Source organism: Rhinichthys klamathensis, unplaced genomic scaffold, assembly GCF_029890125.1.
Source record: "Rhinichthys klamathensis goyatoka isolate OS25496 unplaced genomic scaffold, OSU_Roscu_1.1 h1tg000076l_1, whole genome shotgun sequence".
In the NCBI taxonomy this organism is placed as follows: Eukaryota; Metazoa; Chordata; class Actinopteri; order Cypriniformes; family Leuciscidae; genus Rhinichthys; species Rhinichthys klamathensis.
Window position 1 is genome coordinate 4,951,898 of NW_026606618.1, and position 24,523 is coordinate 4,976,420.

Genomic DNA, 24,523 nt, shown 5'->3' on the forward strand with positions numbered 1-24,523 from the left:
AAATAACAGGAATTCGCTGTATAATGACAAAACGGCAAATTTCTGTAAAAAAAAACAGGTCGTTACCTGTAAATTTACGGGGTTTTTTTACAGTGTAGTTACTGGACATATTTACATCACATTTAGAAAGAATGATAATTTCTACAAATATGCCACCAAAAATACAACCTGATAGCACCTTTAGCACTCTCTCCCAGTAGGCTACAGTTATATTTTCAGTAAAAAAAAAGAAAGCTCCCAAAAAGGGAGCACGCATAATCCCTTTTAAAAAATGATTAAAGCATAATCACGCTTTATTTTATGATAGTCCGGTATAAAGAGACTAGACGTAGGGTCCTGACAGATAAAATAAAACCATGATTGTGATATCCATTATGATTTGACTGATTTCTTCAAGCGTTCATATTTACTATGGTAATGGTTAGCGTGCATAGTCTTTTGCATCGCGTATAAATATTTCTACCTTATACGGTGATCAGAATCCACATCGGATCACAAACAGAAGGCATTCAAACATGAAATGAGTTTCGAGGTAAATTATTTTAAAAGTCTTTAATGCTGATGTTAGCTGGTATAGCTATAGAATCATCTGGTGCTGCCGTCTCCTGACTCAGGTAAACTCAGCCTCTGTTCGTAACCACTCCTCTAGCCCGAGCTCCCTGGCCGTGGTCCCAGAGGAAGGATCAGGTGGATAACCTGATGTGGCATGAAAGTAACTCAATCTGTCAGAGATGGGACACTGTGAGAGATGGGACACTGTCTTACTCCACAATGATGAGCTTCAGAAGTGTCAGACAATGCTGCTTCGACATGCAAGGTGTGGCTGGACTTAGTCCGCAGAGGAAACATTCCTGCTCTTACTTCATGTTCCTGGATCTGTGAACACTCTCCAATACAAAATCGACAATAATGTGAGGAAGAAAAGCTTTTAACAAACCCACCGATGGAGTGAGCTGCAAGATTATCTGCTACTACAGCAAATACAGTGCCCTTTACCACTTTGCCCAGATTTGGCACAAAAATACCATTATCTTCCAAGCATTTTAAATCTTTTAGCAGTGGCCCCAACACTTCTGGGTATCCTTATTGTGTGACATCATCTGCCTTACAAAGTACGGCTAGAGAAATGGAACTTAGATTAGATCGCATGGTAGCAGGCATGTCTGCCAACACAATACACACTCGTGACTTTATGCTTCTTGCGGAACGTCCCCAAAGGGTTGCATGCTTTAAAGTCGTCTATGCAAAGAATGAGTGGAAGTTTAAGTTCATCTCCAGATAAAAAGCTGTTTTTTTCTGTGTAAAGATCCATCATGCAATGATTTGCATTCAGTAGAAACATGACATGGCCTTCTATTCTGTAATATTGTGTCCTGAATGTGTCTACTGCTAGAGACAATAATGGGAGAATTGGAACATACTGGAAGGAACTTTTTCTTGCTACTATCAAGTATGTACTCAACTGGCTCAGTCAGTGAGAGGTGTTCCTTTGTAAATTGTTCTCTCCTATAGTTTGTGCCTAAAGGCCCATCCACCCCTAAAGCAGCACAGAATGTGTTTAGCTGGCAAAGGGCTTCCACCAGTTCTGAAATCACAGAATCTACCAAAGTAAAGCCATGCCTTCTCAAAGTGCCCAGTATAATGTTTTTAATAACTGGGCCTGATGCAGTGATGTAAGGAAATTAAGTTCCTCTAGTAGTTCCTCTACTCCAGCTCACCATCGGTGTCGCCAAACTGCTCTATCTCCAAAACGTTCGTACACATGTGTCAGAGAGTGCGTGCAGGTGCGCAAATTTTCCGGTCAAGGTTGTTTTTATAAATCAAAACAAGGAAGTGGCGGAAATGGCGGAAGTGGCGTTCGCCTCTTTCAGGGCCTGTTTTGTGCGTATACGCAACGGTTAGGCCCCAGGGCCGTGAGAGAATGGCGTGAGGCCGGTGGAGTGATTGATGATGAGCGACACCTGCGTGACGCACCGGTCTCGTATCTCTCACAGAGGAGCGGAAACATATAAGGAGGAGCGATGACTGAAGATCGAGGCCGGTCGCTCATCAACAATCAAGTCACCGGCCTCGCGCCGTTTTCTCACAGCCTTGGGCATCGACCTGCTCGCCTCAATGTTAATTTGGTTCATAATCATTCGAATATGAATTAAAAAAACTCCAAACAATAATTAACAGATCTCAACAAGTGTACAATATTGTATGCATTTATTATTTCTAGTATTGAATTTTTTCTTGTCCAAGCAGCATTTTGCACTCAGATAAGATATTACAAAGGGCATTTGCCCTCAGACGACCACAATAATAAGATTATTTCCAATATATTATAAAAAAATATGTTACCGAGTGATTTTTGAAAATGAAAACATGTAGCATTAAGCTGAATTAATGCCTAAAAACTGAATTAATACTGTGCAATAATGAGATTAGTTTGTATACAAATGTATGTTTTATCTTTACAGTCAGCAAATGAAGGGAGTAGTTCACAGTTATTTAGAGGAGAGCATTCGTTCGTACATTGATCTGATCGACACTCTGCGGTCTGTTGGCATTCAGAAGGACTTGGCATTACCAACTATTGCAGTGATCGGAGATCAGAGTTCTGGGAAAAGCTCTGTGTTGGAAGCGCTGTCTGGAGTTGCATTACCAAGAGGAAGCGGTGAGGACTGGTTTACTCTCCTTTGCTATTGGAAATTCATATAAACACAATGACCATTTTAGGTAGCCTACACCTCTCCAGTTTTGCTCTATTGCACTTCCAGCCTGAAAGGTAGGATAGATCCATGAATTCAAATTGTTTATGCCAAAGTCTGCCCTACCATCTGCATGTCACAGCAGAAAGTTAGTCTGGCAGCAACAGACCACTTAAATCAAATTTGATCAGATTGGCTAATCAGATATTTGCATCAAAAAGCAGGTGTAAAGGTAAAGTAGATCAGTAATGCATGAGACACATGCAGTTAATTTTTAAGTTTATGAAAGATTTGTAATTCAGATGTATTTGTAAGGATTAGATCGTTGTTTTTACATTTAAAATATTTTTTCTGGAGTCTGGCAGAAGATGTTGTTTTTGGTCTTTTAACTACGGGTGGTCAACTCTGTTATTGATATCTTTTGCTTATCATTATGTGTTTTATTGTCAACAAATTGATCAGAAGCTGATTAGCATAACTAGTATTCTTACTACATGGAATTTTAAAGGATTTTATTCATTTTTAAAGCTGTTTAGTAAAAATGCATATTATCTTGTCAAGTTTTCAGTTAAACATGTTGATATTTTTACTCCAAAACAAAAAGTCTCTATCTTATTAGGCTTAAAATTGAATTAATGGAAGAAGAAACAAAAGTTAGACATGTTTTTTAATTGTGTTACATATGTTAACTGTATTTGTTTGACCCAATTTGTCTATAACAGAGTTGACAGCTTTTTCTGTTACATTGATTTTCAGAATTAATATTTTAAATCTTACAAGTTTAAGATCAGCAAATATTGAAAATATTAAAGGAATAAAATTTAACCATATATTTATTCCTATTTTTGTTTTCTTTGTCTATTGAAATGTACCCGCAATTCTCGAACGGGTCAGATGTTCAAATTGAATTCTGAAGGCCTGTTCACACCAAGAACCATAAAGATAACTATAACGCGATAACTACTCGGTTACTATCGTAACCTCAGTTCCCTGAGATAGGGAACGAGTATTGCGTAGCTATACGCAGTGGGGAAACTCCCTTTCCTCGATTTACTGAAGCTTATATGTAAAACGCATTTGCAGCTGCACAGCCAGCCCCCTGAGCGTCTGACCCGCTCATAGGCTGTGCTGCAGCAACTGCACATCCAATGGCGCGGGCGAATCTGACGCACAACCAATAAGCTAGCCCAACGTCAGAGCCCGTCGAGGGGGCGTGCCCCGCCTATATAGACCCCCGAATTCGCCATTATAACAGGTTATATGACTGAAGCGACAACTTCACCAGTTACCATAGTGCGGCCGGCTACGCAATACTCGTTCCCTATCTCAGGGAACTGAGGTTACGATAGTAACCGAGTAGTTCCCTTTCGAACGGTCACTTCGTATTGCGTAGCTATACGCAGTGGGGACACCATGCAAAACGCCGCACCCTGAGTAACTGGTTGTCCTGCCACTCAGGACCCCTGAGCTAACAGAACCAGCCAGAACCCAATAACATATGCATATACATGTATATATAACAGACCAGACACAGTCGGGTCTGAATAATATACATAATAAGTCAGTCACCACTAACAGAATATACTAACAAAACCAGACCCCGTCGGGATTATTAGTATAACTTTATTACCGGCCGAAGCGGGTTATATAATATGTATGTGATTATGCACAGTAATTTTCGTAGACAAGACCAGCCACTGTCAGGTCTCAATCATACCGAAAGCACCTTCGCCTGCAGGAAAGGTACCTCCATATTATAGAACTTCATAAATGTGGAAGGCGAGGACCAGCCGGCCGCATCACAAATATCTTGAATGGGAAAACCAGAAGACCAAGCCCACGACGAGGCCATACCTCTGGTCGAATGGGCCTTGACACCTATGGGGCAAACCTGACCCACTGCGGTGTAAGCCAAAGAGATGGCATCCACTATCCATCTAGACAGTCTTTGCTTAGTGACTGGATCACCCTTAGATCGGCCCCCAAAGCAGACAAACAGCTGTTCTGATTGTCTAAAAGACGCAGAACGCTCCAAATAGATTCTCAACGCCCTGACAGGGCAGAGAAGATTAACCTCCCCATCCTCAGCAGAAGGGGGAAGGGCTAATAGCGTAATAACTTGTGCTCTAAACGGCGTTGAGAGCACCTTGGGCACATAACCATGCCTGGGTTTGAGAATGACTCTGGAGTCATCCAATCCAAACTCCAAACATGCAGGACTCACTGAGAGGGCCTGCAGATCTCCCACTCGCTTGATAGATGCCAATGCCAACAGGAGAGCAGTCTTTAGCGAAAGTGGTTTTAGATCAACCGACTGGAGCGGCTCAAAAGGTGGTCCCCTCAGGGCCCTAAGGACCGTGGAGAGGTCCCAAGGCGGCACCGAAGGGGGCCTGGAGGGGTTAATCCTCCTAGCACCCTTCAGAAACTTTACCACCAGGCCATTCCTTCCCAGTGATTGGCCAGCCACCAGAGCATGGTGCGCTGCGATGGCTGCCACATACACTTTGAGCGTGGACGGGGTGCGGCCCGCGTCCAGTAGCTCCTGCAGGAAGGCGAACGCCACTGAAACCTCACATGACTCTGGGTCAATACGATTTCTCGAGCACCAGCTGGAAAAACCCGACCACTTTAAAGCATAAAGGCGCCGAGTAGACGGGGCCCTTGCTTCAGAGATAGTGCTTAAGACCCTGTCAGGCAGGTCCCCGGATACCCGTTTAGGGGCCACACATGGAGGGCCCATAAATCGGGTCGGGGATGCCACATCGTTCCGTTGGCCTGTGTGAGATCCTTCCTCATCGGAACAGGCCAGGGGGTCGTGTCCGACAACTGAACCAGTTCCGGAAACCATGGTCTGGATTTCCAGAGAGGAGCCACCAGAAGGACTGGGCATCCGCTCTCCCTGACCCGCTCGATAACCTGTGGGATCATCGAGACGGGGGGAAACACGTAAAGGGGGCGGCTGGGCCAGAGATGAGCCAGCGCATCCCTGTTTTTCGAGAAGAACATCCTGCAGTGGGTGTTGGCTCTCGAGGCGAAAAGGTCTACTTCGGCCTCGCCGAACCTCTCCCATATTAGTCTGACCGTCTGAGGGTTCAGGGACCACTCGCCTAGGGGAGTGTTGCCCCTTGAGAGCATATCCGCGCCCACATTCTGGACGCCCGGGACATGTGCTGCTCTCAGAGAGCTCAGATTGGCTTGTGCCCACATGAGGAGGTCCCTCGCCATCACATACAGGTTGCCTGACCTGATGCCACCCTGGCAATTTATGTAGGCCACCACAGACATGTTGTCTGTATGGATCAAGACGTGGTGACCCCTGAGGTTTGACAGAAAAGCTTTTAGGGCCAAACCAACCGCTTTCATTTCCAGACAGTTGATATGTAAGCTCTGCTCCGTGCTCGACCAGAGGCCGGAGGCAGGCTTGCCCTCGTGCAGCGCTCCCCAACCCATGTTGGATGCGTCTGTAAAAACCACTTTCCTCCTGGAAACTATCCCCATGGTCACCCCCTTGCAGTACCAGTCCTGAGCCCGCCAGGGAACCAGTGTTCTCAAACACCCTTGATTCACCATAATGCGCAGGCTGCCTGACTGCCATGCATGGGTTGGCACACGGCGTTTCAGCCAGTGCTGCAGCGGGCGCATGTGCAGTAATCCCATGTGGAGTACTGATGATGTAGCTGCCATTAGACCAAGCAGTCTCTGAAACCTCTTCAGAGGTGCGCGCTCGCGCGCCCTGAATGCGGCTACCAGTGTCTGCACCGAGAGCGCGCGCTCTTGAGTGAGCCGCGCTTTCATTGTCACCGAGTCCAAAACCGTGCCCAGAAAGACCACAGTCTGGCTGGGATTCAGTTCGCTTTTGGCAACATTGATTGTGAGACCCAAGCATTTTAGATGGCTGAGAATCAAATCCCTGTGCACTATTAGTTCGTCTCTCGACTGCGCTAGCACCAGCCAGTCGTCGAGATAATTCAGCACACGCACTCCCTGGCTTTTCAGCGGGGAGAGCGCCGCATCCAAACATTTCGTGAATGTACGGGGTGCCAGAGCCAGACCGAACGGCAGAACGGTGTATTGATATGCCCTCCCCTCAAAGGCGAATCTCAAAAATGGCCTGTGACGAGGGTCGATCTGAATATGAAAGTATGCATCTTTCAGATCCATTGAAACAAACCAGTCCCCCGGGCGAACCTGTGCGAGAATCTGTTTGAGTGTTAACATTTTGAAAGGCCGTCTCATGAGAGCCCTGTTCAAACGCCTCAGATCTAGAATGGGTCTGAGCCCGCCGTCTTTCTTTGGAATTAGGAAATAGCGGCTGTAAAACCCCGAATACATTAGCGCGAGAGGGACTGACTCTATCGCTCCTTTTGCTAATAATTTTTGAACTTCGGTGCGAAGCACGTGATTCACGCCGCTTCTCACCGATGTCTCGATAACCGCCTGGAATTTCGGGGGTCTGCGAGCGAAGTAGGAGCGAGTAGCCTCGCTTTATAGTGTTTATGACCCAACTCGACACACCAGGGATGGCTTGCCAGGCCATCACTCGTGTGGCTAGGGCGTGACACACTGAATGGGGGGGACCGCCTAACATAGGAGGACCTGATACCCTTATAATGTGTTTTGTGCACATACTGAGTGTTTGACTGACTATATAGGCTTTTGCCTGGGGGGAAGTCAGTGTTACAACAGGGCGGGGGCCGCCTAGTGGAGGGGGACCGTGAACCCGTGTGTTGTGATTGTGAAACATGCTCTTTTTGTGCTTTATTTGGGCCGCCGTGAAAACGGCGTTTGTTTGCAGAGACGCGCTCACTGCTGCGGGCCTGTTTACAATAATAAAATCCCCAGCCGCCTGAACTGAACAGGGAGCTGTGGGAAGTTTTGCTGGTTTCTTCGAGGGTGGTCCGGCTAGCGCGAGACACGAGCCCTCTCTCTTTCTCCTCCGTGCTAGGACGACTTCGGAGGCGCTGGTCTCCTGCGAACAGGACCGGTGATGGCGTTTGAGTCGGAGAAAGTGAAGCACGCGGGGACGCGGCCGGCGTGCGTTCACAAATCTCCATACCCACCGGTTGCCGTTGGCTGCGACGCTTCTTCTTCCTTGGAACGGAAAGCGTGGATGAAGCGGCCTCGCCGTCCCGGGAGAGAGCTAGCCGATTGCGCAGCGCGGATATAGGCATGCAGTCACAGGCCTCACATCCGCCGGCAGAGAGAGCATTCTCTGCGTGGTCGATCCCCAGGCAGGAAATGCAGCTCGTGTGCTGGTCTGCCTCGTGCAGACGGCCTCCGCACGTGGCGCAGGATGGACGAGGCATACTGAAATAGAATGTTAGCAATAAGCACAAAGGATATAAATGTCGCCGGATAGCCACAGGTGAGACGGCGTCAGGAGAAATCGACGTGCAGGCGAAGTCTGCTAAAGAGAAGCACGCTCAGGCTGAAAGGCTTGTTCGACGGCGAATGCTACAGTAAAAAGCTCAGGGACATGTGTACTGTCGCTGAAGGAGTAAAATCTGCTATAATGGCGAATTCGGGGGTCTATATAGGCGGGGCACGCCCCCTCGACGGGCTCTGACATTGGGCTAGCTTATTGGTTGTGCGTCAGATTCGCCCGCGCCATTGGATGTGCAGTTGCTGCAGCACAGCCTATGAGCAGGTCAGACGCTCAGGGGGCTGGCTGTGCAGCTGCAAATGCGTTTTACATATAAGCTTCAGTAAATCGAGGAAAGGGAGTTTCCCCACTGCGAATAGCTACGCAATACGAAGTGACCGTTCGAAAGGGAACTATAATGTTCTGTTTATTATAAGCGCACACTACAGTTTTGTAGTCTGTCTCTTTAAATGCTCCCTTTAATATTCTGCTCAACCATTTGGTAGATCACTTTTTGAGTCGCTATTTCTTATTGGAAAAATGTTTGGAACTGAACTCAAGCTGATTGGGTCATCTCTACAACTTGGTTGAGGTATGCTATGCTTCAAACATCCACTAGAGGTCACTCAATTTTTTGACTAGTAGAACTTTTCACTTATCCTGCTGCTAGCAAGTTTAAAATTTAAAATTCACCTCTGACATGTGGACTTAGCCTGACTTCGTCATACTCATATTCTAGTCAGAATGTGTGTCTGATACTGCTCTATAGGGCTTTGATTATGAGGCGTGTCTTAACCGAACCAGGAAGAAAAAAAACTCTGCACTCAATTGGATAGACCTACAACCAATCAAAGCAACGCAGTAAGTCAACTACTTTGCATAGCACAGTTGTCAACTACAGAATTCAAATGCACGCACGCTGGAAGAAGTAAAATAACGAGTGTTGCTTCTTTTACTTGGTCCTCCATAAGTGCGACCAAAGGAAAAACCACAACGACCACAGGGTTTCATTGCGTCCCATCTTCTTAGCGACCATCGGAGCCAGCTGATAAGTTACACTTTTGCCGAATCCTGTAGGAAGGACGGCAAACACATCTTTCCGATCGATAAATGCCTTGATTGCAGTTTTCTGTTCGTCTATTAAAATGAATGCGCTGTCGATTTATTTTACAACAGGCGCGACAGCGGAATCTATACATCTCAATTCTCCAGCTGCAGTCATCGCGCTCTTTGATAACGTGATGATTACGTCCCTGCAGACCATCTGTCCATCAACGTATAAAGCCCGCCCTGGCAATTTGATTGGCCCGAACATTTTTTGACTGATCATAATTACTCCTCAATGGATTGAGTCCAGACCGAACTTCCCGAACAAAAAATGTTATGGGCGGGGTTCGGGCTGGCATCCAGGCTAATGTGGACTATTTTTGGCTGTACTTTCAAAGGTGAGTTAGTTTTGTCAACATTTTATATCATCTAACACGTTACTTAACAGAATTATGTAAATTGATGCAAAACAGATCTTATAATGATCAAATAATTTTTTAAAACATGCTTGACCATACGGTTGAGTTGGCACTCCATGGTAAACCTTGGAATGGAATGACAGCTCAACCGCATGGTAAGAGTTTGGTGAAGTTATGCTAATTTTATTAAAATGCACTATTTTCCATGGAATAAAAACACTGCTGTTCATGCATTGTTATTAATGTTACAGTTATAGTGTTATTATACTTAAATGGTTTAATATGTATGATTTTTGTAACATGCTGACATGTATATGTAATGGTGCATCATTTCCATATTCCCGCCTTGTATTTCTGTGTTTTAGAAGCAAACGATGAATGCTAAATCATTTTATGCTTCAAGGCCACAGAATTTTCTGGCACTTGTACCAGAAGATCCTCAAGACTCTGAGGCTGATCTGAGTGATGATGATGATGATGATGATGATAGGGGATCCTGATTATCTGCCCAAACAAGCAGAAATGATTAGGGACCTTTCCACTGAATCGGATGAGGAGGAGATGCCCTCAACAAGCACATCTGCTAAGAAGAAGATAAAAGGGGAAAACACCCTAAAAACAGCCATGGAAGAGCTGGATGTGTCAGCCCCAGTCACAAAGAAGAAGAAAATGGCTGAAAAGAAAGATAAAGAATCCAGGAGAATCTGGAAGCATGTAGATATTGAGGAATTCCAGGTTTCTGATTCAAGTTTTGCACCCCCTGATGCTGTCAAGACACCCTTCCAGTACTTCAAAAGGCTCTTCACTGATGAGATGATTCAACATATTGCTCATGAAACCAATCTCTACTCTGCCCAGGAGTTGGGGGATCCGATCAAGACTAACCCTGCGAGATTGAAGATTTCCTTGCTATGCTACTTTTGATGTTTTTTTTTTACTTCCCGGTCATGGAGGACTACTGGCACCCTGCATCACGCTTCAACGGGATTGCTGATATCATGCCGCAGAGGAGATTCAAGCCACATTCACTTCAATGATAATCAGCAGTGTGATGTAAGCCCTGACCGATTTTACAAAATCCGACCCCTTTTTGAGATGCTTCGTAAGCAATGTCTCCTCATCCCATCCACCTACAAGCACAGTGTGGATGAAGTCATGGGCTGTGTCCGAAATCTCCCATTATTCACTATATAGTGGACTATATAGTGAGCTCGCCATTTTGTAGTGCTGTCCGAATGTATAGTGATGATTATTATACCCTATATAGTCCACTCAATGTATCCCAGAATGCATTTTGAAAAGTAGTGTACAAACGATGGTCACTAACCCAAGCCCTACATACCATCATGCATTGCGCTGATCGTAAAAGACCTATCAGCATCATCTTCATCTTTAACTTACAATTTGACGACGTCTCGCTAGCGTAGCAAGAACAGCACGTCGTTTTCTGTGTCTTGAAATCCTGTTTCTTTTGCTAATCCGCAAAATCTTCTGAATCACGAGAACAAACAAACAAAAAAGATAAATATTGAGTGGCATCTCCACAGAGTAAAAGCTGTTTTATTAAGAGTATTATGAGCAAGATATTTGATAACGTAGATCTGTTTTTTTTCTTCTATGTCGACAGGCAAGAGAAAACGGTGTGGCGCGAAAATGAAAATATATGAAATATGTGTATTAATTTTATTTATGTTTATAAGTTATAATCATGTGTGGAGTAACGCATTATAACAGAAACGGCAAGAAATGACTTTTAATTTTACAATTTTGGAGAAATAAGCTCAATATAATGTAATGTATTTATAAAAAAAAAAAATCTATTTAGCCCAGAGCTGCCTCGGCACCAGCTGACAGATGATGGCGCGTTTAATCAACGGCGCCGAGAGACGATCGAGTAGTGTCCGAAAGTGGTGTTTCTATTATGCTGGTGAGCTCACTATATAGTCCTCTACTCCCTACCCCCTACATAGGGGTTAGGGAGTAGTGGTTTGAGTGGAGATTTCGGACACAGCCATGGTGTCTTATTAAGGGACAAGGGCTGGCAATCTCCGCCAATACATTGCCAATAAACCTGACAAGTAGGGCTTTAAAGTGTTCTGTCATGCCAGTTCATCTGGCATCATCCATGACCTACTGCTCTATCAAGGGCCGTCCACATTCTGCAAAGTTGATCTAAGTGAGGAAGAGCAGGAGTTACTTCTAGGGAGCAAAGTGGTGACAACATTATGCAAAACCATAACACAGCCACGGCTTTCAGTTGTCTTCTTTGACAATTACTTCACTAGTTTTGACCTGATCCTGAGCCTGCACGCAAATCTGGGCATCAAGTGCATCGGCACAGCCCGATCAAACCGCATCGGGGGAACTCACCTGATAGAAGACAAAAAGCTGATGGAGAGAGGACGTGGAGCTCTTGACTATAAGTCTGCTGAAGGAGTACTCGCAGTCAAATGGTATGGCAATAAATGTGTTACCCTCCTGAGCAATGCCTGTGGGATAATGCCCCTTACAAGTGTCCAACGGTGGAGCAAAGACAAGAAAGCGAAGATTGCTGTCCCATGCCCTTCACTCATTGCTGTCTACAATCAGCATATGGGTGGCATTGATCTTTCTGACATGCTGGTTCACCTGTACAAGACCCCTGCCAAGTCACGACGCTGGTACTTCCCCCTGTTTGGATACTTAGGTCCTTATTTTGTTTGTGCATTTTATTTGAAAGATTTGTTTTGTTTTTGAGTTCATTCAATGCAAGAACAAAAGTTCTTTGGAGATTATACACAGTAGAGCTGAGAAGTTGGAGAGGGCCCCATATGTTTTTGACAATACAATTGTCGTTAAAATTGTTGGAATTTTATGCAAAAATTAACACAGCGAAGTTCTTTTGTTGAAATAAAATTTACTTGATATGAATTGTTTCCTGGTATTTTTACATTTTCAAATTTGTTTTTGTCTTTGTAGGTAAATGATAATTTAAATGCTATTATACATTTATAATTATGTAATAGGTACTTTTACCATCATGCAGCATCTCAACCATTTGGTAGAGGCCTATAGGTCCATAGTAGACAAAAATGTCCGTGTCAAAAAAACTGTCATAAAAATATTAAGCTTGGGAGTACAGACTTAGGTTTGGTCTCATTTTAAAGAAGACCCTTGGCAGATTATTGCTGGAATTTTTTTTTTAAAGTAAAACAAAAGTAATATAGGTTTAAGTTTGTGAAAATTATTTATTAACATTATTTTATGTAAAATGTTTATTTTATGAAACATGTTGAACTCTAAAACAGCTAGAAAATCAATGCCATAAATCTAAACAAGTTGGAATCCAAATTTGAGGTTGATATCTCAAAAAATTAGCTTTCGGTAAGATTTTGTTTGGGCGCAGTAACAGATTTTCCCCATTGGATGCCAGCAAAACTCCACTGTTGCACACAGTGGTTGGATTTGTTGTTTGCAGTTGAGTTTTTCTCTCTCAAATATTACAAACACAAACGCAGATATTTTTTTTATAACACACATACAAACGCTCTGACATCCATATCAACACACCCACACAATTATCGTTGCATAATTTATCCAATTGGCTCTATAATATGCCAAAGCAAAAAACAGGAATGAAATAGTAAATTCCAATTCCAAAATGCATGCAGTTAGCATTTACAAAATAAAAAAAAGTTACACATAGGTCCATAGTAGACAAAAATGTCCATGTCAAAAAACTGTCATAAAAAACTTTAGTTTGGTCTCATTTTAAAGAAGACCCATGGCAGATTATTGCTGAAGTTAGAAAAATGGGAAAAAATGAAACCAAAAAAAAGTTTATGAAAATGATTTATGACCATTATGAACATTATTTTATATAAAATATATATTTTATGCTGTGCAAATACATCTACTGATTCTACTGGACACATCTTCAGTGATGTTCCTGGAATCATTGGGTGTTTCGGGTCTTTCAACATCATACACCCTCATCCAGGCGACCCAGCTGGTCAGACCCCAGCTTGTGTCCAGTTGGCAAATCTAGCTACCCTGCCCCATTGGATCTCCTCTCTTGAGCCATAGCCATCTTGAGGCTTTCTCTGTCGCTTCAGTGGTATTGCGGATGGCTCTTCTCCTCCTTACTCCATCAACTTTGCCATGAGTTGCCATTACATCTACTTTGTTTGGTGGGCAGGGCTTATTTGGCTGTGGGTCGGGCTGGTGCCAGTCTGCACACTATGGCAGTACTGCAGGCATACCAGGCCGACCTTCTTAAAGCGATTGATGAGGGAGAGGGGACAACTCCAGAAGATGTTGCGGAGTTGAGAAAGGCTGCAGACTTGTCTCTCCGAGTCACCAAGGAAACAGCCTCGCTATCGGCCGTTCCATGGCGGCTATGGTGGTCTCGGAGAGACATTTATGGTTAAATCTGTCAGGCATTAAGGAGAAGGACAGGACCCCGATTTCTCCTTCTGGCCTGTTCGGCGACGCCGTAAATACCATTGTCGACAGGTTTCAGGAGGCGAAAAAACAGTCTACAGCCTTTAGACAATATCTCCCTCGCCGCTCTAAATTGAAGAAGCCTGCCCCTAGTGGGCAGCCGCAGCCATCCACCAGCTCCCCCGCCTACAGACAGGCACAAAAAAAGAGTGTTATTTCTAGAGCCTCCCCTCAAGGAGCATGGGGGCATAGAAGGCGCTCTCAACCGAAGTCTCAACAAAATCAGGGCGATCTGAGGGCCGTCCTGCAGGCGAAAAAGGCTTCGGGGAAGAGATCCTAACAAATGTTGAGTCTCTTCGGGCTGCCCCACCCGTGGCGGAGCAATCGAGGTCGCCTCCAGGAAATCGATCTCGGCTTCCCGCCGTCAAGTGCACTGCACGCTGCACTGTCTGCCCCACAGGCTTACGGCCAGGCAGCATTCGCGTTAGCACACTGAGAATCGTTTTCGGTTAAACCCTGCCGGACAACCGCTTCAGGGGGTCGAAAACAAATCTTGGAAAAATCTAACGAATATTTCTCTGTGGGTCCTGCGCACCATTCAAAAAGGGTACAGGCTGCAGTCGACCCAGAGCAGGCTCGGAACAAGAACTAAACTCCCTATTGGTAAAGGAGGCCATAGAACGTGTTCCTCCACCGGACAGGGAGTCCGGGTTTTACAGCCGCTTCTTCATAGTTCCCAAGAAGGAACAGGGGTTGCGTCCAATAATAGATCTCAGACACTTGAATCGGTCTCTGAGGAGGTTCAGGTTCAAGATGCTCACTATTCCCATCATCGTGAGCCAAATTCAATCCGAGCATTGGTTTGTCACGATAGATCTGAAGGACGCATATTTCCACATTTCCATCCTTCCATCTCACAGCAGGTTCCTGAGGTTCGCTTTCGGGGGCGAAGCGTTCCAATATCGGGTTCTTCCATTCGGCCTAGCTCTCTCCCCTCGCACATTTACCAAATGCATGGATGCCGCTCTAGCTCCGCTGAGGCTTCAGGGTATCAGGGTGCTAAATTATATAGACGACTGGCTTATTATGGCCCAGTCACAAGAGCTGGCAGTTCGGCATCGAGATATCATCCTTGCCCACATCCAGAGCCTGGGGTTGAGACTCAACATGAAAAAAAGCGTGTTGGCACCAGCCCAGAGAACCACGTTCCTGGGAGTGGTGTGGGACTCAGTCACGATGCGGGCACAATTGTCTCCTGCACGGATCGAGTCCATCCTGGCCACGGTGACCAGGATAAAGCTGGCCAAGCCATCACTGTAAAACATTTTCAGAGAGTGTTAGGGCTCATGGCAGCAGCGTCCAACGTCATTCCATTTGGCCTGCTGCACATGAGGGCCCTGCAGTGGTGGTTGAAAACCAAGGGGTTTTCCCCAAGGGGGAACCCATTCCGCATGATCAGGGTTACGCGCAGATGCCTTCGTTCCCTATCTATGTGGAAGATAACTTGGTTTCTGTTCCAAGGTCCTGTGTTGGGAGCGGCATGTCGCCGGAAAGCCGTTTCGACAAACGCCTCGCTCACGGCCTGGGGCGCGGTCACGGACGGCCGCTTTACGAGAGGTCTATGGCAGGACCATCATTCCTCCTGGCACATAAATTGCCTGGAGATGTTGGCGGTGTTCCGAGCTCTGAGGTGTTTGCTGCCAGACCTCATAGGTCAACACGTCCTTGTTAGGTCAGACAATATGTCAGTGGTGGCCTATATAAATCATCAGGGGGGTCTGAGATCCCGCCCTCTATGCAAACTGGTGCATCAGATCCTCCTATGGTCCCAGGGGAGACTGTTGTCTCTCAGAGCAACATACACTCACCGGCCACTTTATTAGGTACCCCATGCTAGTAATGGGTTGGACCCCCTTTTGCCTTCAGAACTGCCTCAATTCTTCGTGGCATAGATTCAACAAGGTGCTGGAAGCATTCCTCAGGGAGTATGGTCCATATTGACATGATGGCATCACACAGTTGCGGCAGATTTGTCGGCTGCACATCCATGATGCGAATCTCCCGTTCCACCACATCCCAAAGATGCTCTATTGGGTTGAGATCTGGTTACTGTGGAGGCCATTTTAGTACAGTGAACTCATTGTCATGTTCAAGAAACCAATTTGAAATGATTAGAGCTTTGTGACATGGTGGAAGTAGCCATCAGAGGATGGGTACATGGTGGCCATAAAGGGATGGACATGGTCAGAAACAATGCTCAGGTAGGCCGTGGCATCTAAACGATGCCCAATTGGCACTAAGGGGCCTAAAGTGTGCCAGGAAAACATCCCCCACACCATTACACCACCACCACCAGCCTGCACAGTGGTAACAAGGCATGATGGTTCCATGTTCTCATTCTGTTTACGCCAAATTCTGACTCTACCATCTGAATGTCTCAACAGAAATCGAGACTCATCAGACCAAGCAACATTTTTCCAGTCTTCAACTGTTCAATTTTGGTGAGCTCTTGCAAATTGTAGCCTCTTTTTCCTATTTGTAGTGGAGATGAGTGGTACCCGGTGGAGTCTTCTGCTGTTGTAGCCCATCCGCCTCAAGGTTGTGCGTGTTGTGGCTTCACAAATGCTTTGCTGCATACCTCGGTTGTAACGAGTGGTTATTTCAGTCACTGTTGCCCTTCTATCAGCTCGAACCAGTCTGGCCATTCTCCTCTGACCTCTGGCATCAACAAGGCATTTCCGCCCACAGAACTGCCGCTCACTGGATGTTTTTTCTTTTTCGGACCATTCTCTGTAAACCCTAGAGATGGTTGTGCGTGAAAATCCGAGTAGATTAGCAGTTTCTGAAATACTCAGACCAGCCCTTCTGGCACCAACAATCATGCCACGTTCAAAGTCACTCAAATCACCTTTCTTCCCCATACTGATGCTCGGTTTGAACTGCAGGAGATTGTCTTGACCATGTCTACATGCCTAAATGCACTGAGTTGCCGCCATGTGATTGGCTGCTTAGAAATTAAGTGTTAACGAGCAGTTGGACAGGTGTACCTAATAAAGTGGCCGGTGAGTGTACATCCCAGGGGATCAAAATCAGGGAGCAGACATCCTGTTGAGGCAGGGGCTGAGGCCCGGGGAATGGAGACTCCACCCCGAGGGGGTGGAATCAATATGTCAGAGGTTCGGCCCAGTGGAAGTGGATCTATTTGCATCTCGAGAGACGACCCACTGTCCACTGTGGTTCTCCCTCACACATCCAGCCCCGCTGGGGTTGGATGCCATGGTGAAGACGTGGCCGAGGCTGCGCCTGAACGCATTTCCTCCCGATCGCTCTGCGCCTGGGAGTTCTAGAGAGGGTCCGTCGCAACGGGGTTAGTCTACTACTAGTAGCCCCGTTGTGGCCGGCTCGAGTGTGGTTCTCCGACATAATATCACTCCTAGAAGGCCCTCCATGTGAGATTCCCATCAGGAGGGACCTCCTGACGCAGGCAGAGGGCTCAATATTTCACCCTCGGCCAGAGCTATGGAAACTGTGGGTCTGGCCCCTGAGGGGGCACAGTACCAAGAGGCCGGCCTGTCAGCAGGAGTAGTCGAGACCATACTTAGCTCTAGAGCTCCCTCCACAAGGAAATTGTACGGCCTAAAATGGAATGTTTTCACCGTATGGTATAGAGACCATGAGGTGGATCCAGTTAACTGCCCGGTGGCTTCAGTGCTGGAGTTCCTCCAAGATTTCTTCTCGGCTGGTCTTACCCCGTCCACACTCAAGGTGTACGTGGCTGCCATTGCGGCTTTCCACGCTCCGCTGGGTGATGGGCCTCTGGGGATACATCAGTTGGTCGTACGTTTCCTCCGTGGAGCTTGGAGGATGAGACCTGCAGCTCCTACCAGAGTTCCCACATGCGACCTGGCAGTGGTTCTCGAAGGGCTGGTCGAGGCCCCCTTCGAACCTATGGAGTCGGCTGAGGCCAAGAACTTTTTTCCTCAAGGTAGCCTTTTTGCTAGCCATTACTTCTCTGAGGAGAGTAGGAGATCTTCAGGTGCTTTCATTATCTCATGGGTGCCTGGAGTTTTCTCCAGGCGATATTAGGGCTATCTTGCATCCCAGGCCGGGCTATCTGCCTAAAATACCATTGAATGTGGCACGGTCGACAGTTCTGCAGGCTTTTCATCCTCCACCTCACGTGACGGCGGATGAGGAGAGACTTAATTTGCTCTGCCCTGTCAGAGCTTTAAAAATTTATATTGAGAGGTCTTCTTCATAGCGGAAGTCAGACCAGTTGCTGGTGTGTATCGGGTCGCCCAAGAATGGGCTTCGCGCGTCCAAACAAACCATCAGCAATTGGATTGTTCAGGCCAGATCTATGGCCTATCAGGTGCGCAGTTTGCCTTCACCTTTGGTCGTGAGGGCTTATTCAACCAGAGGGGGTGTTCCCCAAATGTGTCGTATCGACGCAGTGTCTCGTTCCCTTCTCAGGGAACAAGGGTTACAGTTGTAACCCGAGACGTTTTCTTGGTTGCTAACTGAACTGCGTTTGTTATAGGAATTGTCACCAGATGTCCACTGGAGCTGAGGCTGAAGAAGGTAACTGGAGTCAACTGGAAGGCTGTTCTGTCCTACCGTAAGAAGATATTTGAATATGTGGATTCGTCATTTGTTACAGGTTTATAAACTGCTTGCAGTCTGTTTTGCGTTCTTAACTTGATGGTTTTTGATGGTTTCATGGATCACTCGAAATGATCAATCTTAAAACTGAATTTAAATTATGAAATTTTGCAGGTCTTGTTAAACCCAGCAAATTGGCAAATGGAAAGGAAGCACATTCAACTTGTGATTTGAAGAAATTTGAATTTGAAGATCCTTCATTAGTTGAAGAACATGTTAAAGCAGGTAAGTAAATCTGCAGGAAAACTCCTTTCTTTTCAGAGTTACTAGAACATAAAATAGAGATTAAAATCTCAAGCTGCAGTCACAATCAGTAAATAAATATTAAAATTTGTTTTGTCTTATGAAATTAAATGCTGTTGTCTTGGATAATGATTCAGTCAATTAAATGTATTATTCCAGTTCATTTAATCACTGCTCAGAACTCATATTGCATAGCAACATCCTGTTATATGAAGGGATAGGTGCATGCACGTGCCATGTCGTAATTACGAGATTCCGACTTGTACAAAGCACCCATGTCCTCGTAGAAACTCGTAATTACAACTCAGAATTTTCTGAGAGCTTTGACTTACCACGTGACCGCTGACGGCTGCAGTTTAATTTTGCCATTGAAAGTGTTGCCATAGAAACAAATAATTCTGAGTCCCACTGAGTGTTCAGGGGCGCTGTAAGGGGGTGGGGGAGGGAGTCCAAATGTCCAGATGTCCACTGGAGCTGAGGCTGAAGAAGATGTCCACTGGAGTCAACTAGAAGGCTGTTCTATCTAAAGAGCTAAAGGGAAGCTTCAGGCTCATGCTGCTTTAAAGGATGATTTTATGCTTATAAACAGTTAATTTTGCAGTGTGTGTGTTGTACAGCCCAGAATGAGCTGGCAGGAAAAGGGGTAGGAATATGTGATGAACTCATCACATTAGAGGTCATGTCACCAGATGTGTGTGACCTCACACTGATCGATCTACCTGGAATTGCCAGAGTTCCAGTAAAAGGACAACCCCAAGATATTGGAAATCAGGTAGGGAGCATAATCTGATTTTACGCACCACATTTTAGTACCATAGAAATCCAGTTTTAAAACTACATCTTCATGTCTTGCAGATAAAACATCTGATTATGAAATTTATTGAGAAGCAAGAGACTATAAACCTGGTAGTGGTTCCTTGTAACAATGACATTGCAACAACAGAAGCATTAAAAATGGCACAAGAAGTAGATCCTGAGGGCAGAAGAACTGTCGGTAATGAAGCAGATGATCCACACACAACATCTAATAACATCAAATATCAAAATATTTGAGGACTTTAAATCATCAAATGCACTTTTTACAACAAAAAAATTTCATTCTCACAGCCATTTTGACCAAGCCAGATCTCATAGACAGGGGAACAGAGAAGAACATTCTGGACATTATCCACAACAAAGTGATTTATCTCCGCAAAGGTTACATCATGGTGAAGTGTAGAGGACAACAGCAGATCGATGAGAACATTCCTCTGGAGGAGGCGACAGCAATAGAGAGAGATTTCTTCCAAAACCATGACCATTTCAGGTTACAGTCTGAAAAGAATACAATTAAACTTTTAGCATGTCATTTCTGAATTCAAATTCATTTTATGTTTTGAGGTGCATAAAGTAACAAAAACAACAACAACAACAACAGCAACAACAAAAACATTCAGGATGACACAACTGTCCTGATATAAGTAAAACAAATAATAAATAAAAAAACTTAAGAATGAAATTAATGAAAAGAACACCTTAAGCAGTTTGTTGGCATAATCTTTTAGTAATACTTCTTTTATAAAAAATATTTTCACAAGACGTCAGCTTCGCTGCTTATTAACATTCTTGGAAAAAATTTGTCCACAAAATCATATAGCCATATGGCATAAACTACATGCAAAAAAAAAAAAAAAAAAAAATTATCATCACAGAAAGTAGCCTTGCAGAACCTTAAGACTGTATCAAGGTCAATAAGTCTCAGATATATTTCACCTTTATTTGACAAGGCAAAGTTAGTTCATATTGTAAAATGTCATGTGGTATTACAACCCCAAAACCTAAAAAAAAAGATTTTTTGTTAGGTTTTTGTGATGTTCACTTTGTCCATTATTATTTTTTCAAGAATACCTGTTTGCCAAGCTACAGGCTATATGAGCTAAAGTAAACCTCATCTAAACTAAGTGCCTTCTCTTTTTCTACAGAGATCTCTTGAATGAGGATAAAGCGACTATTAAATGTCTTGCTGTCAAGCTGACTCAGAATCTTGTTGATCATATCAAAGTAAGTTTGTAAATGTCTCAAACTAAAAGTCCTAAATTTGGTGAACTGCATTTGTAGTTTGTGAGAAACTATTACCAAATTGTTTATTATCTTTGTCAGAAATCACTGCCACAGCTCAATCAGCAGATTAAAAAAAAGTTGTGGGAAGTGAAGAATGAGCTTAAGGAGTGCGAGACTGGACCACCAGAAGATCCTAAGGGAGCCAAACAGTTCCTCGTTGAAGTAGGACCTCAAGTCATCACATCTTCTTACTTCAGAGAATTATGATTAGGGGTTCTTAATAGGGATGGCCCGATACCGATACTGGCATCGGGGATCGGGCCGATACTGTCCTAATATACTCGTACTCGTACTCATAAAAATTCGCCGATACCACGCACCGATACCACGTACATTTTGCAAAACGAAACTGGCCGCCGCGAGTGCTTTGTCGAGGTGAACTGAGGCATAGGAAAGTATAGGCTAATGTCGGCGGTTTGGGCTCATTTCAAGATAAGGGATGATGACAACAGCAAGGCAGACTGTGAGTTATGTTCAGCTAAGGTGTCGAGAGGAGGGAAAGAAAGTACATCGTTTAACACCAGCAATCTAATTAAACATCTGAAGACGCATCATAGATCTGATGGCCGAGCGCGCGCGCGGGCGGTAATGCACTCACTCTGTGTGTGCGGGTGCGGGAGAATAAAACGATTCGCGGGACTCCCGCAAACTAGAAATATCTATGAATAAAACATAAAAACTAAAAGATTTTTATTAATCTCTTGCAGAAAAGCAACAAGAACAACTACAACAAAATAGAAACGATTTACAGGACAGAGTTTCTATTCATAACATGGTTACAGCGTTGAGCGATGTAGCCAATCACAGACATATGTGTTGATTTCTGGAACGCAATGGCCAATCAGAAGCATTTAAGATAGACTCCCCTCACCGCTCAAAACGGACTTTTTTGTTCAGTGCTGAATTCTGCATGCTGGCAAATCCTCTAATTATAACAAACAAAGTGTGGATATTATGAAAGATTGATTGTGCAGTCAGCTTCATTGATAATAACAGAGATGTGTGAGATCGCGATGAACTGTCAGCTTTTAGGATTTATTAAGGGAGCGCACTTTGCGCGCATTCAGTCATGCCAGACCATGCACGCAGTAGCCTGCTTGCTTTTATGTTAAATTAACAGTGGTTTGTGTGTTAATACATTTATTATTTTACTAATTTTTATTTATTTTTTAGACTTGTTAAAACAAGCAGAGAAGAAAATAAAAACAGTCTTCTAACCTGTGTTCTAAAATAGTCGTCTTCTTTTCTGGAAGCCTATTACTTTTGCGGTAGAAATATCGGTATCGGTACTCGGTATCGGCAAGTACACAAATGTAAATACTCGTACTCGTATCGGTTTGAAAAAAAATGGTATCGGGCCATCCCTAGTTCTTAATATGCATTTTGTGAAATAGACAGATCCTTTCATCCATATAATTAGCAGCCCTTTAAAAATATAAAAACAGAATACAGAAAAAAGTCAATAATTGCGACATACATTTTTTTGTGTTTGCAAGAAAAAAAAGTCAGAATAACAAACTCACAAAAAAAAGTTTGAATTGCAATATTTTTTTCTTAGGAAAAAGAGAATAAGAAGATATTAAATCCAAAGTGTGACACTATTTTTTTTGCAATTACCTTTACATCAAGTTAAAAGAAGTAAATGTTTGAAAAGCAAGGTGCATTCTGTTTAAATCCACTATTGTCTCGTGCCTTGTGTGAACAGCCCCTGAAAATGTTCTCTGTTCAGATAATACCTCTTTTACCTCCTCAGAAGATTCACTTTTGCATGATATTGTAAAAGGCTAATGAAACTTTTTTTTCTTTCTTCACAGACCCTAAAAAGATTCAGTGATCAAATCGACTCTTTATCATCAGGGGAACAGATGAGTAAGGAAAACTTGTTTGTCCAGCTTCGGGCGGAGTTCAAGAAGTGGAATGATCATCTTAACAGCACAAAAACAACCTGTCAGTATTTACAACATGCTACAGCTATGAATTCACTGTTGTTGTTGTTTTCTTAGAGTTCTGATAAAAATGAAAAAGTCAGTTAATTTCATAAGAAATCAATTTTTTTTCCAAACAAGTCAGCGATTCAAAAAAGTTGAGCCAGACTAACAGAGGGAGGGAACTGCTTGGCTTCAGTAGCTACAGATTGTTTGAGTCGCTTCTGCAAAAACATGTGGCCAACCTTAAGAAGCCAGCCGTTGAATTACTCAATGCCATCATCAAAGGTACCATCGCAAAAGACTTTATGGTTATTGTAGAGAGCCTCCATCCAAATGATTAGATCACCAATTTAATGACATTAATAGTTTTAACAAATGTGGCTGTTTGTATTCTTGACTTGATGTATTTCTCCTATAGACATCATCATCACACATTTGACTGACGTGGTGAGTCAGTGTTTCAGGAACTACACTGTCCTTCAAAAGACTGCTAAGGTAAATATTGCTCCTAATTGGTGGAAAAATAAAAAAAATTAATCCAGAAGTTCCTCTTTCCTCTCTACTTTTTCCTTTGACTTTTTCATTTTGCCCATAGGACAAAATCAACGACATTCAGTTAACCCAGCAAGAAAAGACGGAGAAGAGGATGTTAGAGCAGTTTGAAATGGAAAACATGGTCTACACTCAAGATCCCATCTACTTGAAGTTATTGAATGAGATTACAAATGAGCAGTTTTCAGAAGAGGAGTTACCTCTTCTTACCAAAAATTGCATGTACAGTAAAATGATGGAGGCGTATTATGAGGTATATCTTCTTAGTTTTCAGAAAAAAAAAATATCAGTGCAGTGTATGTGGAAGTAACTTAGTATCTCTTTGTTTTCTTTCAGATTGTGGTGCAGCGAATGGCTGACCAACTGCCCATGATGATCTCATTTTTCATGTTGAAGCAGACTGCTCAGCTCCTGTCTACTGACATGTTGTGTTTAGTGGATGGGGCAAATGTGAGTGAGCTCCTGTTTGAGGACTCTGATGTCAGCAGAAGGCGCAAAGAACTACGAGAGCGCCGGGATCGTTTGAGTGCTGCTCAGGAAGCACTTAACACTTTTTCTACTAACTAGAGGGTATATCTGAAAATACATAATATAAATCTTATAATGTATCAGACAACTTCTAAACAATCATCCATTTTCCATAAATAAAGCTATAAAAATAAAATGTTCTTCAGAATATTAAAATATACATACATTAACCCACATCTTATACTTTTTGATTGTTTCCATGTTACTCACAAAATGGGCCAAAGCAGGGCCGATACATTTTGTTTTCTAAAATAGCTAAAAGCGTCAGTGCGTTATCTACAAGTTAATGTCTAAATTAAGATTAGGTTTAACTTGACATTTAATAATTTTTAGACTCATATAAAATGTTTAAAAATATATTTTTAAAAAATTACAATTTAAAAATATATATATTTATAATTTTTGAGGGCCAGTGAAAATTATGGCAGTGCATGTATAAGATTGTGTTCACTGATGGAGTGAATAGCATTCAATCACTGTAGTTTAGCGAGTATGTAAGACTGGAGTCAAGCCATCTGGCTTAGAGAAGGTATACTCTGAGAAATCAAAGGACTTTTCTGAAAATTA

General features: G+C 43.7%; 1 protein-coding gene and 1 long non-coding RNA gene across 2 annotated transcripts in view; both read left to right on the top strand.

The window, feature by feature from the left end:
- The window catches only part of LOC130085377 (uncharacterized), a 40,556-nt gene extending 22,024 nt beyond the window's left edge, over nt 1–18,532 (top strand). The window contains exons 2-3 of the long non-coding RNA XR_008807139.1: nt 2,463–2,659; nt 18,484–18,532. This is a non-coding gene — a long non-coding RNA (uncharacterized LOC130085377). The remainder of the gene's footprint in view (nt 1–2,462; nt 2,660–18,483) is intronic.
- mxg (myxovirus (influenza virus) resistance G) overlaps nt 1–24,523 on the top strand; it is a 305,424-nt gene that overhangs the window by 89,753 nt on the left and 191,148 nt on the right. Inside the window, exons 4-14 of the mRNA XM_056251113.1 lie at nt 18,720–18,830; nt 19,466–19,620; nt 19,704–19,842; nt 19,956–20,154; nt 20,810–20,888; nt 20,988–21,110; nt 22,763–22,895; nt 23,015–23,161; nt 23,295–23,371; nt 23,472–23,681; nt 23,765–23,998. Of these exons, the coding sequence (XP_056107088.1) occupies nt 18,720–18,830; nt 19,466–19,620; nt 19,704–19,842; nt 19,956–20,154; nt 20,810–20,888; nt 20,988–21,110; nt 22,763–22,895; nt 23,015–23,161; nt 23,295–23,371; nt 23,472–23,681; nt 23,765–23,995 (1,604 nt within the window). The 3' untranslated portion in view covers nt 23,996–23,998. The remainder of the gene's footprint in view (nt 1–18,719; nt 18,831–19,465; nt 19,621–19,703; nt 19,843–19,955; nt 20,155–20,809; nt 20,889–20,987; nt 21,111–22,762; nt 22,896–23,014; nt 23,162–23,294; nt 23,372–23,471; nt 23,682–23,764; nt 23,999–24,523) is intronic.